Source organism: Mugil cephalus, chromosome 3, assembly GCF_022458985.1.
Source record: "Mugil cephalus isolate CIBA_MC_2020 chromosome 3, CIBA_Mcephalus_1.1, whole genome shotgun sequence".
Taxonomy (NCBI): Eukaryota; Metazoa; Chordata; class Actinopteri; order Mugiliformes; family Mugilidae; genus Mugil; species Mugil cephalus.
In genome coordinates, this window is record NC_061772.1 from 17,095,944 (window position 1) to 17,117,929 (window position 21,986).

General features: G+C 42.2%; 1 protein-coding gene across 1 annotated transcript; it reads right to left on the reverse strand.

Moving 5' to 3' along the window:
- Nucleotides 1-3,798: 3,798 nt before the first annotated feature.
- sv2ba (synaptic vesicle glycoprotein 2Ba) lies at nucleotides 3,799-20,899 on the reverse strand. The gene is made up of 13 exons (XM_047581595.1): nucleotides 20,740-20,899; nucleotides 16,495-17,210; nucleotides 11,106-11,286; nucleotides 9,288-9,439; nucleotides 8,768-8,901; nucleotides 8,159-8,248; nucleotides 7,216-7,329; nucleotides 6,978-7,066; nucleotides 6,687-6,851; nucleotides 6,467-6,600; nucleotides 6,187-6,387; nucleotides 5,920-6,079; nucleotides 3,799-5,271 (listed from the first exon to the last, which is right to left on the reverse strand). The coding sequence occupies exons 2-13, from the start codon at nucleotides 16,961-16,963 to the stop codon at nucleotides 5,088-5,090; spliced, it is 2,073 nt and encodes a 690-aa protein (XP_047437551.1). The 5' UTR covers nucleotides 16,964-17,210; nucleotides 20,740-20,899; the 3' UTR covers nucleotides 3,799-5,087.
- Between the last annotated feature and the right edge of the window lie 1,087 nt (nucleotides 20,900-21,986).

Sequence of the window (21,986 nt, forward strand, 5' to 3'; positions counted from 1 at the left end):
GTCTATTCCAAAAACCTTGTGCAATACATGTTAACACGTTTACACTTTTACCACTGCTGCAATAAAAAACAATATAAATTTTATTTTATAATTAATCTTATAATTATCTTATATTTCTTATATATTTTCAATATTTTTTTTAGTATTGGTATTTTATCTTTAGCTATAAATCTTTGTAAATAATGCCTTTTTTGTAATATTTTGTACTATATAATGAGAATAAAGGGCATATATCCTATTCTTTTTATCTAGGCTACTGCTGCAATGGAACGAACCATTGACTCTTTACAGGGGGGAGCCTCAGATATTGTTTTGGATACAACAGCTAGTCCATTAAACTGTTTATTCAGCCAACAGAAAAAGTTTAGATGTCATGCTAATAACACATTCAACCTTTGGGATGATATTTCCTATGTTGACGTCCATCTTTTTCATCCACCTTGGTCTTTAAACTTGTGGTCTTTAGCCCCCACGGACGTTGACTAGATTCAGGCAGCTCATTCTTCACTCCCGGTGAAGTCGTCCAAACAGATTATGATGTGTTAAATAATTGGCACCCCCTTTAAAAATATTTCCTGCAATCCCTCCAGGTAGACTCAAAATCTGCCGAGTAAGCATGGAGTTCTGGCAGGGAAAGATCTAAATATGATATCACGGGCACTGAAGACAGTTTCTTAGACCTGCAAGGGAGTAATGTGTTTGAATATTTTGCTTTGGTTAATATTCTGGTCTCACTGCAGAGCAGTGCAGTTATTGCTAGACTGAAAAAACACACAGGTCAGCTCAGAGTTCACATTGTTAGAAGGAGAACATCTGCGAAGACAACAAGCCAGGCTGCTGAGCAACCACGGACCCGGGTGTCTGAGCACAGACTGCAAACCAAATAAAGCGAAATATGTTTTGCAATGCATTATCACTTTGGTCTTATTTATCTCAGATGTGTGTGTTGGTATGTTTTCACTGTGTGTGTGTGTGTGTGTGTGTGTGTGTGTGTGTGTGTGTGCATGTCAGTGGGTGAGGTGGCAGGCGAGGGGGACACATTTTACACCCTAGGTGTGAAACATTGCTGGTACTGGAGGGGTCAGCCAGAGGTGGACAGTAAATTTCATCATAATTGTAGGAGAGTGACACAGAACTTCACCAAACACAATTACAATATCAAACATGAATTTGTTACTTAATCACAGTGATTGTCTTCTCAAAGCATGAAATTGAACTTGATGACCGACAGGAATGTTCTTCTTGCGCCCCTTCCTTCAACGGTAGAAACCTCTCCGACATTAATCTAACTGGTCCAAATATCTCACATCTCAAATCAGATCAAGACAGAGTTTCAATTGTAATTCCAGAGAAAACATTTCACTGCTCTACAGAGGCATCAGGCAGGCAGATAAGCCTGGTGGACACATCAGCAGAGTGTCTTTCACACCTCGGCCAGAGTAAACACATCCTCCTACTACTTGCTCACACTTGTGTGCTGCCGTGTTTTTACAAGCTCCCCTCCATCACGCAGCTGCCCCTGACATGGGAACGGTTATGTCCCGCTCCCACTCACTGTTATCAGGCCCGAAAGAGAACAATCCGAGGTCGGCACTGTTTACACTGAGAATGAAAATGAAAGATCCGTCACGCAAATTACACTTAATCGCATTTTTTTTCCATCATTGAATGAAACAGTAACACCATATCAGAGCTTCTGTCTTTGCCAGAGAAGAGTGTTTCTCTGTAACACAACATATTTAGACATTTTCTGCCGGTGTTCATGACGTAAATATTCACCTACATGATCCTGAGGACCACTGTGGAAATTCATAACATCCTCTATGGATTACTTGTGTTTTTTAAGTTGCTAAATCACATGAAAGGGCATAGTTCAACACTTTTTGAGGTGCACTTACTTGGTTTCTTGCCACGAATGAGATGAGATTGAGGCCTCTATTGGCCAAGAATTTTTTTATATATCTCTTAATCATGTTGAAGTTGGAGTATAAACTCAACACGGACCTCAAATGACCTCAAAGTCATTCATTAATGCCTAATTTAACAACCAGGTTTACTGCATGTTGTTAATTAAAACCTGTTATCAGAGTGCACGGCCCAAAGTATTTCTGTGTTTTTCTGTCTTTATGTTAATCTGTTTAATCAACTGGACAACTTCAACTTCCTGGTTCCTTCCTGATCCACCTTCATCTCAGCCTCTCCACGAATCCGAAGGCTCCTGCTCCTCTCAGGCCAGTAGGTGTCAGTAATACTGCAAGGCTGAGTCACTGAGTCAGTCCTGAAAAAGAGATGAGCAGGTGTAGCAAAGCAGATTCAAAATGGCAGAAAGGCAAAAACTAAAGTAAGTAAATGGAATTAAATCATACACGATGCATAGCTGCAGACAAGTAGTGTTGTCAGATCTTAGATGTGGGTGCTTTCCCACCTACATTTCCTTCAGATTCGGGCAGTAATTGATACAATGTTGTATTTACCTTGGTTCTGTTAATGTTCATAGGGCAGTTTTTCTGGCACGCCTTCAAAACTACACTCAACATTTTGCAGGAAATCTGGATTTCAGAAAAAAGAGACGATATTCATCGCTGTACTGAGGTACATGTAACAGTGATGTGTATACGAACAACATTTTGAGTGACGGATCAAGGCTATGCTTATGAAACAAATTACTGCCTTAATCTGACTCTAACAGGAGAACGTAAGTGCATGTAAACACGTTACTCCGGCTAAAATCGGAGTGCTCATTATCCGGTTAAGACACCCAGGTAATGCGATTGGAATTCGATTTTCTCCCGCATGTATATGGTAATCTCAGTTTTCATTCGGATAACGCATGTGTGCATGCTCCACAACCGCTGTGCTGGCGTGTGACCCCGGAACAAAAACATCCAAGAAAGTCGGTCACAGAAGAAGAAGGTAAACAGAGCCATCCAAAAAAGCGTTGAATAAGGTCAGCTGGACTTGTAGAATTTCTTGAAGACGTTTCGCCACTCATCCGAGTAGCTTCTATCCGACTAGCCAGTAGAAGAACCATCTGAGGGATAACGCGAATCTTACCTGCACCAGAAGTAGCGCGCACATTATGTACGAGATTAAAAAAGCTGTACTATTATTATACCATCTGGGTGTTGTTTGAAATGCTGATCTGCTGGATGAATGACTCTTGTTTTTTGTTTGACGTAACAGGTCAACCGGAAAGGGGGCCGTATTAACGGGGTATTAACCCGCTAAAAAGACACATATCGCCACCTAGTGTGGAGGAGGAGGACATGTTCCTGTCATTCGATTTTCTCTGCTGCATGTGAACTGGGACAAGGACTATAGTCGGATAGTCGAGTGCTGGGAGCTGGCACCTCCAAATGCAGAAGATTCCACATCAGGAAAACTACTTGGATATATAATTATGACCTTATAAATAGCACATGTGTGATGTGTGCTTTCACACAAACGGGTGGAACGATTGCAACTGGGCTAGTCTAGTAGGAGTAAAAGCACCCTGAGTACCTCCAATGGTTCCTGGTCTTAGTGAAAAGCTGCTGAGATTGAAGTTTGGCTTATCCTGCCAGAATTGCAACAACAATCATTTGAGAGCATTGCTATTCTGATTCCACCTCTGACTGACTTCTTGACCATGGTGACAGTGACTCAGGGCATGCAGGCTAGTTAGACCTGATATGACACAGTCCTGTTATGCTTCTACAGTTAGAGTAGCACTGATATGACATCTAGAGCCCTATCAGATTTGCTTTTAAACTTGTGGTATTGCTTATTTTGCATCTCTCATTAACCAGGAAACCGAAGCACGAGCCCTCTGCTTTATTCAAGTCGTGACGCAGCTATTATGTTACAGCTAATATACACAGTTCTATATGTACAACAACAAATACAGCGTTGGTAGTCAGACTGTCGTGTTTCACTAAATTCACAGACCTGTGGACAACAACCACACACACACACGCACACACGGCTCGGTCATGCTCCTTAGAAATCTTGACACGCGTCAAGTCGGAGATGCAGCGGGTTCTGCAAATCAGTTCTTCATCACAACGTTGAAACGAGAGCATCATATCAAAACATCTAATCTCACAGTTTTGTATCATTCACTTAGAAAAAAAAACAAAAACGGTAAAACAGATGAAACATCAGTTCCTTACACTTTGACATGGCAAAAAAGTGACAGACAACACTCTGATTCTACATTTTCACCACCTACTAAACACAGATCTATCATCGAGGACACACATGAAGCCTCAGAGTCGATGACAAGACGACATACAAGGAGGAAAATCCAGCCAGGATGGATTTGGATCAGTTGTGAGAAATGAACTGGAGTGGATTCAATTTAAAAAAAAAAGAAAGAAAGAAAGAAAGACAGAAAATCTCCTACACTTAATCAATGATTGGTCCAGGTTTATAAGAAGAGAGAACAAACTGAGCAATGAATTAAGAAAACTACTAGATACCACAGGACAGTGTAGAACAAATAAAGACCGGGGGAACAATAGAGGTGTTTTCTCTGAACAACAACAACAGCAGCAGTAACAGCAGCAGTAGTAGTGGTGGTGGTGGTAGTAGCAATATCGCTGCTGAGCCTCGGCAGTGAATACAACAGGATTCTAACCCAATTCAAGTTATCACTAGAAGTCCTCTCTCTTTCTCCAAGAAGGAATGAAATCAAAGCACAACATGGTAACATGAACTACATCACCTTTCAAGTACAGACACAGTTTCATCTCATATTAATCTTTTACACAGACCTCAAACAAAACAAATGCTGCTACGCTGTTTGTGAATAGAGGATGGGACAGGGCTAGAGGATGACAAAGACTAGTATTATATGGTGTCACAGAAATGCTGGGCTGCCTGAGGAGCTTGCAGAAGGAACAGGAAGCAACCACAGGTTCATGTAGGCAACCAGACGGGTTTTCGACGCTTTTTTAATCATATAACCATGACAGACTCTTAAACACAACGTGGCCTCCTCTTTCTCCTCTTTCTATTTCGGTTTAATCCGATACATCCCTCACAACATGTTTCCCCTATGGTTATACTGTGTCTGGGGCCCGGGAGGCTGCAGGACTTTGGCCTTTTCAAGAGAGTATCTTCTCCCGAGTCTCGGGCAGCTTGAGAGCCAGCAGACCTCCGCAGACCAGGGCGGCGAAGGCCAGGAAGATGGGGATGATCTTTGTGATGCCGATGAAGGCTGCGAAGATGAAGCTGGCGATGATGGCCGCGAACTTGCAGATCCCGTTCAGGATGCCGAACGCCGTCCCTCTGCGGAGTCGAAAAGCACATAGGCGGAATATTCACGTATATGCTGACAGATCAAGACATATCGTTCTTAACAGAGGTCCCATCCCCATCACAGATCCGATCACAGGTTAGCTGAAACTGTTGCTAGCAGTTGTGTTAGCTAGCCGACAAATCACAACTCTGTGAACAAGAGCCCGCATATATTTGAGCACCTAAACAAATGGTTAAACTCATACGGATTCAAACTGAAGACTTAAAAACACACGTGTTAGCGTTCACATATTCCAACAGTGGGTTTCTCTTTTACAAGTGGAAAAAAGACGGTTTAACGAACGTCATCTCAGGGAATGAGTTTGGCTGGAGCTGCTGGAGTGAGATTCTTACGTTATTAGTAATGTTGGCTCCCACATGTTGGATGCTTCAGTCTTGAATGTGGCTTTTTATAGCACATTTCTTTCCAACGTAATAACGCTGGGTGTTTCAGTACTGGCAGCCCAAATTACAACAAACCGAAACGCTGGTTTGACCGCTCCTTGTTCTTTTTTGAAAGATAGAAAGATACTTGGTACTTCGACCAGTTCGTGATCGTCTGGGCTTCGGTTAATGGTCCAACAAAATTTTGATATTTTAAGACAGCTCAAACTAATGATGGGATAGAGTAGGTCGTACCTTTTAGCAGAGGGGTAGAGCTCCACGGAAATGACCTCCAGTCCATTCCATGCTGCCACACTGACGGCGTAGAAGAGACACTGCCAACATATCACTGCTCCTTGACTGAAACTTAGCAGCAGCAGGAAAGTGCAGGCCGACGATGCCAGCATGGAACCACCTAGAAAAATGATGAATGATGATGAATTCAGCACGAGTTTGGCAAAAACCTACACACAAACCTCATCTACCCCATGTACTGTATTTACACTTTCTTATTTATCTCACCTATTATTCGGATTCTTCCTATCTTGTCCATGAACAGCGCTGAGACGATGTTGCCCGGCAGCACTGCCAAACTGCCCAGGAAGCTGACCAGGTAGATGACGATGTCGTTCTCCTCCTGGAAGTTCAGGTGGCAGCCTTTCTTCGGGTGGAGGAAGGTGGTGTTCTCCATTCGACAGTCTTTGAACTTTTCCTGCCAGAGGTCTGGAGCGAGAGGACGTAGGATCGTAAAAGGTCTAAAACATTTTTTTCTTTCTTCCTGGAATAGTTTTGCAGCAGTTACCTGTGTTATAAAAGACAGTATCTTTGATGGTGCAGTTCTCGAAGAAGGTGTTGGTCGATTTGACGTCCTCAAAGTAACAGTTCTCAAAGAGTGAGTCCTCGAACTTGACGGATTTAATTTCAATGTTTGCAAACCTAAAAGACAGAAAGTCTTAATTGCTTGGCTTTAAAGACCCAAAGGTGACTTGAACACAGAGATTTGCACTGTCTATGAGACATACTTGTCATGGATGTACTCTCCCTCTCTGTGGATCTGGTTGACCAGAGAGAAGTTAAAGTGGAAGCGCTCCACGCGTTCTCGATGGAACACTCGGACCTTGGACTCGTACTCCTCATACTGCATGTACTTGATCATATCAGGGAACCACACTCCCAGCCCGTGGTAGCTGGTAGATGCAGAAATTCATTCATTCTTACTTTTCAAATAAAACCCAGTTTGCTTGCCTTGTACATGTCTGCACAAAAGCATGAAAGTTATTCTGTGAAGTTCCTCTGGAAGATAACGGCGTTACCTGAAGGCCAAGCAGAACCAGACAATAACCAGGAAGAGTCCTTGAAGCCTGAGCTCTGGAGCTGATAGAGACATCACATTGGCCATGACCTGCATGAAGGAGGGATAAACAGAGTGACAGTCAAGCACGACATGTACAGTCTGCAGGAAAAAGCAACAAATACAACGCAAACTCGTGGATCTACCCAATCTACTTTGTTTATTGTCATTTGTTGATTAACAGTGTCAAGTTTATAGACCTGCTGCAACATGGTCACGTGTCGGACGGTCCAGCGCTGGAAGGCAGTTCCAGTGTCGCTCTGGATCTCTATGAACTCGTCATCCTGGGTTTGAGGAGTCTTAATGTTGGTCACCTACACAGAGAGAACATATTCATTATCACTACGTTCATCTTAATAATCTTCAATATTCTTCTTCTTGTTATTATTAATTGTCATCGACTGAATTCTCTGTTTTAAAAACAGGAAACTTTATTTATTGCTAATTAAACACACTGAAAAAAATACTGAAAATAAATCCAGGCATTCATTAATTATTTCTGCATGTACTTATTTTTGCACAATTTTTCATTTGTCCATTTTGTTGCGTGAATTATTTATCAGTTGCTGTTTCTTTTGTTGGCCTAGTTCAAATGTTGATCCAGTAATAGGAGAAAAGTTTACGTAATGAAATGCAAAAAGAAAAAATGGGAAAAGAATACACTGTGGGATAGAATAAACTATTTACGCCACATTTCATATGTAATTAACGCCTACATCTATTTTCATACATTATCAATCATTATTTTTAATAATGCATGCCTGCATTTTTAATGTTGCCAGTTTTTGTCATTTTAACTCCTGCACTGATTTAACCTGACAATCATATTTTTAATGGCAGCGGTTGTGATTTAAAGGCACTCTTTACAGAATAATCAGGGCAGAGACAGTGAAACCTGCAGCTCATGAATATCAGATATGAGAAGCTGTAGCTGCATTTCTGTTGTCAGCAACTTAGACATAGACTTAGACTTAGCGTAGTTACACACAAAAACAGCATAATTTAAAAACAAAACAAAAACAACAACATAAAATTAGCATATGGACAAATCTACCAGAAACAGAGACGGAAGTAAACATACAATAATGTGCAGTTTAGTGATTGTGCGAAACATCAGTGTTGGTGTGAATAAAGCAGACTTACAGTGAACACTCTCTCTGGCTCCCCCTTGGCTTTCCAGTTGGTGTCGTGAACCTGTCGCAGGATCATCCACGCCTCGTCGTGTCGGGCGTTCTGAAAAAAAAAACACACACATATATATACACACAACATCTGCAGGTGGACATGACCGCGTTTCACGGGTGAAACCTGTAAAGGAGTTTCGACGTGTGTAGAAGAAAAGGACGGCTGCTGTATATGTAAGGACACGCTTCGGTTTGAAGTCGTAAACTTTCCCACGTACTCGTGCGTCCAGACACACAGCTGAGTGACAATGTTCCTATTAGCTTCTTATCAGAGGGGATAGTGTGTGATACACTGGGGGGGAATGTTGCAGCAGTAACATACAAATACAATACCACATGTGGTTAAAGGTCTGACAATGTCCTGGATGGGAAACACGGGGGGTGCTGTTCTGGTGATGCCTTAGCAGCTCTCCGCTACCTTTGCACTGCAGTGGGATGTTGCTGTGGTGGCTGGTGACTCAACATTCTTGACCAATCACAGCTTGATGCTTAATACTGTACCCTGACAATCAATATGAGGGCAATGTGCTTATAACTAAAAGTTGGTACACTGGTTCGAGCATCTGACCTCCAGCAGGAAACGGGGGCTCTCCGGCATGAAGACGACTCCGATGAGGGCGGCCAGAGCGGGGAAGAGACACACCAGAATGAACAGCCTCCAGCTGTGTATCTGGAACTCTGTACCGATGGCAAAGCCCCAGCCTGAAAAACCCACCCAGTAAAGAACATGTTAATAATTATAACACTGTCTTTCTGCGATGTAAGGCATAATTTGTCAAATTACTGAAGAGCAGTAAATGCATCTTTGTACAAAATGTGCTTTTAATAAATCATTGAAAGTCAAATTACACGCAGGCAACCTGCTTCAGAGATGCTAGCAAGATGTGCAATGTATCTGTGTGAGTAATGAATTAATTAAGGCCTTTGCTCCCGTGATGACTTTGCAAAACGATTCATATTAGCAAGCCCAAATTTATTTAGTCACGTCATATAGACTGAAACTAAAAATGTTCCAAAATGAATTAAAATTCAATTAAAAGTGGAATGACGGGCGTCTCTTCGTTCTGAGGTAATGTACAGTGCGTTACCATAGTGAGGAATGATTCCCCAGGCAGTGAAGGAGGCGTACAGGCCTCCCAGCATCCAGAACATGCAGAGCCAACTCAGATGTTCTCCCCGTTTATCCATCTGCAGGAACTCGGCAAAGTAGGTGTACACAATCGGGATGGCGCCGCCAATTCTTGGGGAGGAATCACAAAACGTCACTCTCTTCTTTTCGCTCAGCCAGCACTTTTGTATTGTCCGTCATCCTGCATGTCTTCAGTTGCTGCTGACATCTGGCGGGATTTACTTGTCAAGACTTTGACAACCCTAAATCTGCCTTCACCTTAAACTGTACGCTATGTATTTGTAACAAACATGTGGTGAGTTAATAGCAAGCAGAACTAAAAGGACTTTCCAAGCCTTTATACTTTTGAAATGTAAACACGAGTTTGTTCACCTTCATTCTGGAAAGTCTACATTTACGACACAATGACAATTGTGATGTCAGCTGAATACTTCATAGACTGTATTTTTTTGGAGTTCAATTTGTTCAGCTGGCTCTCAGTGTTCAGAACGAAGCCAAGACCGGCAAGACCAGAGATCAGTGGAGGATTGGGTCAGAGGGGAGTATGACTCAGATCTTCATGAGAGGGATTGATCTACGGCGGGAGCCTTGAGGAGGTTCTGGCGTTAGCGAAGGTCCTGGACTGGGACGCAATAACTGCATCAGTGTGGTATTCCAAAGCAAACTTTATGCCAATTTTCTCAAAACTTTCACACAATTTCTGTCATTTTCTGGTTTAAACAGATGGAAAACAACTTAGAAAGTCAGATCTGTTCAGTGCCAGGATGAGGGGCCTTTAGAAGATTGAGTTTTTTTTTTATGGCCATGACAAACCCTCTTACACAGGGGTGTGCTCCCTACCTGCTGCTGCATTTCGTGAAGCCAGCAGAATGTGTGCAGTCCCTCTGCAGTTGTGTGTGCTAATGACTAACATGGGGCTCGTTATCAGCGTGAGTCAGCAACAGCTGACCATTTTATTTCGCGACCTTGTATATTTCGGCTTAACAAAAAAGCTCAAGCATCAATATCCCAGGTCTGGCGGCGCACGGGCTGCGACCATTATCAGAAGAAATGGCTCTTTGAAAGTTGCAAAATCAATCAGTGCACGGCAATAGCCTCACTGTAAGGCGCTGGCAACAGCAGGACCGCGGCAATAAAAGTGAAATGAAAAACATGTAAGGAGCATTGTTCACCTGTTTTAATTAGCGTAATAAAATAATGCTCTGTTGGAGTAAATAAACAGAAATCTCCTTGTGTGCAACATGCAGTTAGAGAGCCTCAGAGGTCAGCTTTTTTCCATATAGGATAACAATTAACTTAGTTATCAAGCTAAAACAGGTTAGATAGCCCCATGACATAGGCTGTCTGCAATAAAGCAACTATCAGCAGGATAAACTGAAGGTGATAACGACAGAATGGCAAACTTTAGGATTTGTATCTCAGCAGGGAAGTAAATGTAGCCTTCCTGGGATCAGTCAGACTAATTTTAAAATGACTCTAAATGTCAGCCTTAACAATAAAATGTGTACGAGTTGTATTAATGAGGAATATAAACAAATACGGGAGCCCACCGCTGTCGAATCATGTCCACGCTCTCCTCCAGACTGTTCCCAAAAGACCACAGTGCCTTTTAATGCAAGTGCTACTTGTTACTTATATTACTTAAATGTCAGGTATCTTATTTTGAAACCTGTTTCTAGCAACGAGATTATTTATGGAAAAGGTCAGACTTTATGAAAAGCCTGCAGAGCCGATGCAAATGTGAACGGGGGAAAAAAAAAAAAAAAACACGTCTCACCCAAAGCCAGAGCAGAACCTGAAGAAGAGGAAGAAGCCATAGCCCTGAGCGAAACAGGACAGGAAGGAGAAGACCAGGTCGATGGTGAGGACGTAGATTAGACACTTCCTCCTGCCCATTTTATCACAAAGGCCGCCCCACACCAGTGCTCCCACCATCATGGCCACGTAGACCAGCAGACCTGCAGACACACACACAGAGTGACTATTAAAATAAAACTTGGTGGAACCTGACCTGGCATGCTAGCACTGGTGCCTACAGAGATACTTGCACACACATGCATGCCCACTTCAGATATAAAAATGTGGAAAAATATTTATGGTCTCCACAAGGGGGCTCCCTTTACCCTGGTATGAACACGGAGACCTGACGGATCATCCAGCTTCCTGCTGCAGGAAGAATACATATTTTTAAACCTGCTTTCACCTCTGTACACACGAGATGATTCTTGCTCCAGTTGTCTGTGCTGTTTCTCTGCTGTCTGTGACATTTCACTGTTACTTTGATTATATGCTTTATCACTGATTCCCCCTCTGAGTCACAGCAGTGTGGAACCTGTGCCAGCATTCAGCAGGCAGGTGGTCCACACTGCCATTTTTTTCTTCTTGTAAGGAACACAGTGGCCGACTGTGCTGCCTGTTGCTGTGCATGGGAACGCACTTTGTTTTTATGTCTCTGGGGAGAGTATCGCAGTCTGTTGCCAGTGTTGCCAGATTGGGCAGTTTGGAATTTTATTTTGAGGGTAAAAATAGAGTTTGGAACAAAATTTGGGTTGATTGGGATCATTTTGGCATTTTTTTCCCCCAAATAATTTAGGTCTCTAATCTTTCAGTCTTTCCAAGACAGTGTTTGTGACTGAACGTGCACTGTTTGTGCTGCTTCGTGTGTGCATGATGCAATCAAATAGGATATATAATAATAATAGCCAGATGTGTCTAGCTGTGGTGGTTGGCAGCTGCGTTTTGTCACTTTAATGACTTCTATTGCTTTGACTGCATTACTTCTCATGATAGATCAAAAAAATGTAAGAAATCTGGGTGGCTAAAGTACTTAACAAAATACAATTCAAAAATTTGGGGTAGTTGTGTGGTGAACAGGTTTTGAGCTGGAAAATCAACAGTATCTGTTCTCTCTGTCACGGAAAGCTGTCATATCCTCATATCCACCGTGATGTTTAAACCTTTAGACTCGTACTTGCCGCCTGCTCTGTGTTTTTACTACACAGCCCTAATTACAGACAGACTAAGAAGCTTAACGGCACGTGGAGCCATCGTGTGCACCTTCCCTGTGGATTACTAGATTGTCCTAATGCTCTGGTGTTGCACACAGCAAGTTGCACATCCCATTCAACAAGAGACAGCTCAGAGCACCTGGACACAATGAATGTAAAAGCTATCATGTCCCCTAATATCTTCCAGCCAAGTTGTTTCTTAAGGCCAAGTGTAGCCTCTGTCTTGGATAGAGCATGTGCATGGACAGGTTGACAGCCTTGTGATTGGAGAGGCTGTCCTTCAGGTGAAGGCCGAAGAGCCGCCTCTGCGGCAACAAACCTGCAAAGTGCCCTTGAGCACAGCGGCGACACTGAATTACTGTAGGAGAAAGGAGAAATGATCTTTTTCTTTTATTATTAAAAGTGAGAGCACTGTTCGTGCATTCATCACATCTAGAGGAAGACATAATGGATCTAGACATGCTTGCCAAATATAGGCACCATATGTACTGAGTGGGGATGTGCTAACCCCGTGAGCTAAATTATAAAAGACTTCAGTTTTTTTCTGTATGACTAGATATAAATTTTGTGTCATTCCATTTATTTCACACATTTCACACACGCTGTTAGTAAAGTGCCACCAATGTTGTTAAAATGCCCATGTAAATAGGTGATACTGCTAAAATACTAATGTAAGATGTAGCTAATGTTGCTAATATGCTAATTGCTTAGACCCAGACTAGTCTAGGTGAATGCAACCCCCATTTCATTAATACTTAACCTGTAAAAGAACCCCCTCAACACAAAAAAAGTGCAGCTAATGTTGTTGCTAACGTAAAACATTATAATTTTGTAGCATTACCTTAGTTGTATGTAGAATCACAATAGACACCAGACTGTGTTTTTCTAGAAATGACTTGCTAGCGATTAGAAGTCTTAAAATTATGATTTTGACAGTACATTTAACAGCTCTGCTATTCCCTCCTATAAAGTGACCAGTGGATGGAAGTTAAAACATAGTTTCTAGCCCAGTTTCAAAGTTAAGTGTTTATCCAGAAATCATTATATATTCCACATAAATGAAAGATAGTTTAGCACAAACTAGTTGCCACATGGAGATGTGGATCACTTTTAACCGTTGCATGGCTAACCCTAAGCCTAAAGTTATTTTAGTTCTTTTTTCATAACTTTTATGCTGTCTTCAAATGGCACCATCTTGTGATGCTAGATTTTATGTTCCTAACAGTCTCATCCTTTCATTACGCCTTACTGCATATTCTTCGTTACGACACATGATTATCAGCTTGCTAACTGCTTACTTTTGTTTTGAAGTTCCATTGAGTTCCATTTGAAGGCAGACATATTTATATATTATATTATATTATATTATATTATATTATATTATATTATATTATATTATATTATATTATATTATATTATATTATATTATATTATATTATATTATATTTAGTTTGCAAATTAAATACTCATATTCTTTGGTGAATGACTCACAAACAAATGACATTCATACACTGATGAACCACTGGTATTTACATTTAATACATTTCTGTAACAGTTACCATCTTTTTTTGGCACAGTTTTAAATGCCACAGCCACGTCACGTCTAAGTCATGCAGCTGTCAATTTGAAGCACAGACAAAGATAACTGGATAATTTGCACGCAAATTGGCACCATTATTTTTTACAGATGGCAAAGGTCCCAAGAAACACATAAAAAGGCAAAGACTTGGACATATTCGAGCATCAACATGATTTCTGACACCTGCAGTACCAAAAAAAAATAAAAAATAGCAATGAATGCAGGGCCCTAAAAACACTGAGGATTAACGTTTTAATAGCAAGAAGCAAGCATCATAAAATCATCTCATAATTTATGCATGACCTTCATAATTGCAACTGAGGTTTAATTTGAAAAATTCATTAGCTGGCATCTACGTTTAGCAGTTTGGTTTTCCGTGAGAAAGTGAGGAGTTGAATCTTTGAAGTCATATTACGCCTGGGATTCTTTTCTGTTTCCATCGTTGTGTGTTCCACAATTAACGCCTTATATCTTCACTCTGTTGATTAAGCAATATAACTGCCATTAAAGGTAAGAGCAGCAAGCTTTCTGTCTTTAACGAAAGGTTTGGGAGTCTATCTGCAATCCAAGACTCAGGTTAAGATTAAACACATTTCTGCTCCCATGTGTCTGATGAACAGAGCATGAGCATGAATCAAATATGATCATTCTGCAGATCTACTTCATATTCTCTGCCAGTGATGGGTGCTCTCCTCCTGCTCTGCACAAACAGCCGCTGTGATTTCATTTTCGCCAGGCCTTCCTCCTGCTACCACAGCCTGTCAGAGGCCTGAAGCGTATCTGACAGCTCTGCACCGGGCGCTGCAGGCCGCCAGGATCTCTGACTGCTGCAACATGCTCCATATTAGCCTGGGAACACACACTGAATACAATCACCACCGGGTTCCTCATCAATCTCTCGCAATGCTTCATCCCAGGAGCCTGTTGTTAAGATGAAATGAGCGATGTGCAATCTGCCACACTGCCTGGCTGCACACAAGGTCTGGGAAATAAGGTGAGAGGCTTTAATTTGCAGTTTAGTTGTCTGTACCTGAAAGTTTGGAACAGTCTAGGTCTATGCTGCATACAAATTACAGTATCAATTTTTGGCATTTGATGTCATGGTAAATACTGGGGACTGGCTGAACAAGCAACTCAAACTGTTCTGTAGAACAGAAAAATGCACAACCCTGAATGCTAAATATTTTTAACCATTAATCTATATTTCTTTGTCAACTGAAATAATTAAACAATTAAGATGCATGGTGGTGTCCTCAAGTCCAGACACATGTAGTGCCACTGCCAAAGCTCAGTGAAGCTAATCTGGTTGCTCACAGTGGACCTATACTCAATTACGACACACACTGTTGGTTACGTGCTTAACTTCTGTATTTCCCCAGGAAAGATCCAAGCCTTTTCCCCTAATTTGCCCCAGCGACTGGGGGGATATTTCTGTCTGACGCAGTGGTCTGCAGCCATGTGCCATCCGGAGCCAAACATATGCGGGATTGTGTTCCAGCCAAGTACAACAGCAGATCATTTCACTGATGAGTTCCTCCTCTCTGGGTAAAGGCTTGAACTCTACGACAGATGACTGTAATTAGCTAGTCTTGTAGGTTTCCAAAAAGCTGTATATCCATTTTGGAGAAATGTGTTTTTTGTTTTTTTCGCTGAGCTAGTTGCATAGTTGAAGAGACAGTGAGTCTTTTGGTTGCTCACTTCCACACTTTTTTGAAATATCTCAGAATCTGTGACTGGATTTCCATTAAATATGATAGAAGATTGGTTCCAGTTTAAATTTTGATTCTTGTGACGTCATCTTGTAGTTGATAGTTGTTACTCTGAGTCAGGAGTCTCAACTATTACTGGATAGATTGATAAGAAAACGCACATCCCCCTATGTGAGTAGACATTATACCTCAATATTAGCCTACCACCATTGTCGTGGGAATTTTTTAGCATTCTGATATTAGCCTTTAGCTCAAAGCACCACTGTGCACAGCTGTTGACTTGTGATGTCAATTCAAGTCTTTCTGACACAAGAGTTTAATGTAGATTTTGCCATCTGAGGCCTCAAGGGTATAGGCTGTACACACCACAGGTGTGCTAACTGACTATGCATTTACAGAGAAGGTCAGAGAAGACATTACGTGTTACCCAGGGCTTTGTAAGTTATCATTAAAAGAGTACAAGGGCATTGAGTTGCTGATGAAAAATCTAGTCTTATGTTCACAGTGGCATTGGTTCTTGTGACTTGGTCCTACAGCCCAATTTGTGACTAGCTGCTGTGTTTTTCTGAGAGGAACATTCAGCCTTTCAGAGACATCTTGTTTTGAGGACAATGACCCTCACAACAGAACAATGATGTCCATGTAAAAGGCTGATTTGTACCTATGCAGTATGATGAAAATATGCTGAAGAACCATGCACTAGTATTCAGCCTTAGAAGCCAACTTGAATTGAATCTAGCATGCATCTGTAAAGGTGGTTACTGAGTTTCAGAATGAAAAGCTATGAGTCTATGAGATTTATTACCACATACGCCTCTCACATTGGTGACCTCAGTTTTTTAAATATTGCTCAACATAGCTTTCACTTACCTAGCAACCCTTTGTCCGCGTTGGATATACACATGTCCTTCTCTGCACTGGGCAGAACGAAGCCCACCACAAAGCCGTCCACACCGTCAGCCATAAGTGCCAGGCCCAGCACGGCAAAGAGCATCCACTGGAAGCGTCCATGGCCACAGTCCTCCATGATGGTCTCGTACTGCTCTGGGAGATTTTCCTCCTCCTCATCTTGTTGGACAGCCTGACGGGCTTTCCTCTTGGCCTCCATCCGAGCCGCTCTTCGTGCCTCCTTGATCTCGTCGGGGTGGGGGATTCCCTGGTACTCCCCCTCGTACATTTGTTCATCCTCATCTGCCCCTTCGGTGGCATCGCTGGCGGCGTCCTCGTCCTGCGGAGGGTAGTCCGTCTGATAAGGGTAGCCATCTTGACCTCCGCCGTCCTGGGTGTAGGTGTAATCTCCGCCCTGCTGGTTCACATTGTTCTGATAGGGGTCATCCATGATACCTGTCGCGCGTAAAGGGACCAGGAGTGACTTTGCCTTGTAGCTGTCGTTTGCTGGAAAAGCTCAAGTTGTCAGCTATAATGGCATAATCCTCCTGAAGAGACGTGAGTTGCTCTTAGTGTTGCTGCAGTCTCCTGGATCCCAGGTGTGGATTGAAAACGGCAGGTCTTCTGTAGTAAGAGTCTACGTCTCAGCTTTAAGGCCTCAACAGCTGCGTCGATTTGCACAGTGCGGCATGCTGAACCTAAAACAGACAATGAGGACAAGACACTATAAACTGCCTGTTAGCCTAACAGCAAAGGAGAATGCACTTGTAGAGCGGAGACATTGCTATGCGACAGTGTCCTTTGGGACAGCTGACGAGTCAAGTCACAATTACAGTCTCAAAGGGCTTTACAGCAGTGATTTTATATGAACATTAAGGGAAATTCAAAGATAAAAAAGAGAGAAAATATATATGAAAATATATATGATGTTAAGACATTTTCCTGTCTCACAGTTTGCTTCATGTAAATGGTTACATCTAGTGTTGCTCTCCCACAGCTCCCTCCTGTCAGTTTAATTTTAGTCTTTTTTGTTGTGTTACCACCCTTGGTAAAGCACTTTCCGATGTGCAATAAGCTCCAGCTATTATTCCGTAAGAATGACAAGTGCCATTTGGTAGGAGAGAGAAGTTCAGGAGTGCCACTCTCCCCTCTAGGCTGCTTGTCCTTCCACGCAAGCAGATAATCTCATCGTCTCCCCGCTCAAATGCTCTGACGCCATTTTGATCCATCACACAGCAGTGCTGCAACGGTGACACGTTCAGATCTGTCTTGATTTTCATACTGACCAGAGGCTGGAGGCACGGCGGCAGAGAACCATGCTGCATCAAGTTTTAAGGATACTGTACATTACTGACATCATTAAATCATTTGCACGGTGAAGCCGGGCACATGCGCCCGCAAGATCAGTCAACCTGAGGCTAGATCCTCTGTTATGCCGAGATAACAAATGAGCACGTACGGTAGCTCAGCTGAATGCCAAAAGCAGCACACAATTCATGTGCCGCTGGCTATTTTCATAAAACATTGATATAACCGTTATGTTGACATTCTCATTCAGATGTCTAATCAGAGATGCTTATAGGGCAGCTACATACATCAAGAAAAGGACAGTTTAACCTTTACAGCAAGAGAACAGAATATGTGAAAATCTCTAATGATTTTACTAACATTAGTTAACATTAACCACCAAGTCAGCAGTCAGACCAGAACACGTCATAATGACTTAGATTGTGTCATATTTTTTCGAAAGTGACACAGTTTTAGTTTAAGAACAAATGACAGTGATAGTATTTGCATTTGACGTCTATACCTCAGCAAAGACTGCATGACACCAAACTCGCAAAATTACACAGTCTCTCCAGTCGAAGCTTAATTTTATTTAAATAAACAACAGATCCAGATGACCAGTATTGCCCTGCTATCATCAGAGCCCTTTTTAAAACTCATTTTGTCTATGAAATGCCTTTAAATTGACAGGCGCCTCGTTCCATTCAAATATTCCTACAGAATCCAATTATTTTGGGGCAGGTGATGGATGACCATTACACAGGTATATCTTGGTTCAGAAACAACTGTAGTCTCATCGTTCCACAATGACCGGTTTGGTTTGGATTGGTCTGTTCCGGTTTGGAGGCAGGATGACGAACGTTGTAATTTAATCCAGATTAGGACTGCATTTTTTTTTTCTTTTTTCATTTTGCCCTTGTTGCCTCACATCATTTTTTTCATCATGGAAGTCACAGAGGTAGCTGATAACGGAGGTGGATTATTGCATCTGGATTGTATTTGCTGCTGCTCCCGGATACGTAGTTTTGAAATCAACAGCGGTGTTAAAATGAAGGCATGAATCAGTTTTGTTGCCTTGGGCAATGAAAGAAACTGCAGTACCAAAAATGGATCACAATCATCTTTTTTTTCTTTCTTTTAGTGGCATGAATAATACATGAAATATTAAGGAGATGCTCTTTCTGGTCGAGGGAAATGACTCTACCTTCATCATCCCGCTGCAGCTGCTTTACACACACAGCTGGTGCTTACATAACAGTTTGGCTGCCTGTGCTCTGCCTTTTACCCTCCATCCCTCTCCTCTCTCCTCTAACTTATTGATCCGGGTTTGTGTTCACACCCATAAAACACGCACACCCAAACTAATTCAGATGTCAAACTGGCATTTAGGACCGTGCAGATTTTGAATAGGTCATGATCTGCCTTCCTCTGGGAGCGTCCCGTTGTTGAAAAGCCAGGGAGCTCCTTTGAAATCAGGGAAAATCAATGTGAGTCGGAGGTTTAACGGGAAGCAGAGAGGTCACCGTGTAATTTACAGAAAGCTATTTCAATTTCACAAGTGACCTTTTGCCATTCAGATCATTTATTAGTTCGACTGAGCCAAACTCTGTCGTCTCCGCTCCTTCCGTCTCCGCTGCTTGTTCTACAGAGTCCATGGAACCACAGACTCGTGCGGAAGTTACATATTAATGTAGTGATAATCGACTTTGGGAGAATAGCTGAACACACACACACAATAGAAAGACCTTTGGCGGCGCTCAGCGGTCCACAGTCTAAGACATTTAGTCACAGCTTTATTCTTTTTTTAATTTAAGATAACCTTCTCCTTTTTGGATGTACAGTAGGCTGAATGAATCAACCCTAGAAGCCACAGTTTTTTAGACATCAGTTGTGTAAGTTATGTGTGCTTTTACATTTATTTATTTTTTTACATTTCTGCATGGGGCGGTGTTATCAACCTTTCAGTGTGACTCCTTCACATTGGCACTTAATACTATTTGTCTTTCTGTCTCCGTCTGCTTTCACTGACATTTTGTTTTATCTGTGCACATAATCCAAACCTGAGACTTCAACAAGACAGCTAAATTTAAAGTATAAGGTCGCACTAAAACTGCAACACATCTGTGACATCTAATCTGAGAGCTTCCTTCCTAAGGGAAAGAAAATTTAATGTTTGCATGCATGTCTGAACAGAGGGGATACAAGCTTATGAATGATGTAATTATACTATAAATACGTACTGATCCACTCCATAAATTATACTTGTCCAGAAACAAAAATGGCTGATCTTTTCTCCTTGTTTGCACCACCATGATGGCTCTGAGTAACACGGTGAAGGTTCTGATCAGCGCTCTGAGATACAGGACAACAAAATGATTGTGAACATTGTCTTGGACCGCATCAAGATACATGTGTCGGTTTGTTGGAGCAACTCCACCGTCAAGTGTTCATTATCTCGTTTCTCCAGTGACCTCCAGGGGTCAAAGGACAATCCTGCGAGATTTCTGGGGAAAGTCTGTCTGCTAACGGGTCAAATGCAAATATTAATAATAACAACCAGTTCCTCCCACATAACATTAATATATGTATAGATTCCTATAGAAGGTTTATCCAGGGATTAAAATACCCTCCTTCTTTGTACGTTGCCTTTGATCAAAAGCTGCAGGATCTGACACACCCTAAATGTGTTGCATGACGGAAATAGTTCCAAAGCATTTTGTACAGCCTTTATGTTCATGAACTGGAACATCTCTGTTTAGATCAGGATTTGGTTATACACATGGAAACGATTGTTAATAGTAACTGTCGATGCATTTTGATCTTGTTGCACCAGATACAACTCCGCCTCACTTGTCTCTCTTCGTCACTTATTTACTGGCCAGTATAACTAATGAAATATCACATCGCAGCAAACATTTGAAAGAATAAAAAACGTCTTACCAGAGTTGGCATTCCCGTGACACAAAAGAAACTTCTGAGCAGCACACACATAAATGAACAAATGATAATAACAATAATAATAAAAAAAAGAAGCTAAAGTCCCAGTAGCATTTTCAAATGTCCAACGCCTACATGTCAGTTTATCCAAGGCCGTGCTGCAGCCAAACCTGAGGGATTAGGATCCAAGCCCGCGACCCCCCCCCCCATGCACACCAACGCCACACACACACACACACACACACATACACACACACACACCACTCCTCCCTCACCAGGGCTCATCCCTACAGGAAACTCCCCGGAACTAAACGTCCCCCTCCCACCTCCCCCCCACCTCTGATGGCCTGATGGTACAGTCCTGAAGGTTTAAATAGCAACAGGCTGTGCACGCTGATGACAAACTGTGCTGTCACAAACTTTTCTGATATTGTTGATCTCTGTGAACGATCTCCCACAAAGGGGTCAGGGGTTTTTGTCCGCTGTCACAACAGCAGCCTTGAAATTCCGTGTTTTCTTGTCTTGTTTTTTTTTTTTCTTTCTTTCTCTCTTTTTTCTTTGGCCCAAGGACACTTCAGCAGGGCAGATGCTTGTTGTCATGGAAACTCAAAAGTGGGCCTGCAATCACTGTGAAGAGCGTTCACATTTTAGATTCCATCTAAACACTAGGCCATGTGGTTTTCACTAGCGGTGGCATGTTTGGTTAAAGGCTGCCTATGAGTGCACCCTTCTCTCTCTCCCCTAAGCAGAGGGTCACGTCGCTGGAATAACTGTGTTGCCAAAGTGTCCTTGAGTGGGACGCTGACTCGGCCGCGGTGGCCGCTCATCTATACCGAGCCGCTCCGTGTGAGCGCATCAGCAGAAAGTGGCTGAAATATTCCTCTTCCCTTGAAACGGGAAGGAATGGCTGGTGGTTTTATTTCTTTGGGTGTGGATGAGTGCGTAGGTGATTATGAATGTGTCTGAGGGGCGCTATAGTGCGGGGGTGACGGATAATCACAGCTCTCCTGCGCCACATATCATTCCTGTGGTTTACATACAGAAAATATATGGACTATGGGGAAAGAAAGGTCCGATGCCACGGAGGGAAGCACGGCTATGGCTGGATGGCGTGGTGGATTGATGCCAGGCCTTACGCAAATGATAGTATATTATACAATATGAAAAGCTTTTTAATATAAAGACGTATTGCTTGGGTCTCAAGAGGCTTTCACTAGTCGCTGTCTGCAATCTCTCCCAGCTAAAACATC

Excerpts from the sequence above, each read along its gene's own strand:
- sv2ba (XM_047581595.1), bottom strand. The coding sequence starts at position 16,963 with ATGGATGACCCCTATCAGAACAATGTGAACCAGCAGGGCGGAGATTAC. Across the intron at positions 11,287-16,494 it reads CGCGGACAAAGGGTTGCTAG|GTCTGCTGGTCTACGTGGCC; the intron begins GTAAGTGAAAGC and ends GTGTGTCTGCAG. Across the intron at positions 8,249-8,767 it reads GCCCCCGTTTCCTGCTGGAG|AACGCCCGACACGACGAGGC; the intron begins GTCAGATGCTCG and ends TTTTTTTTTCAG.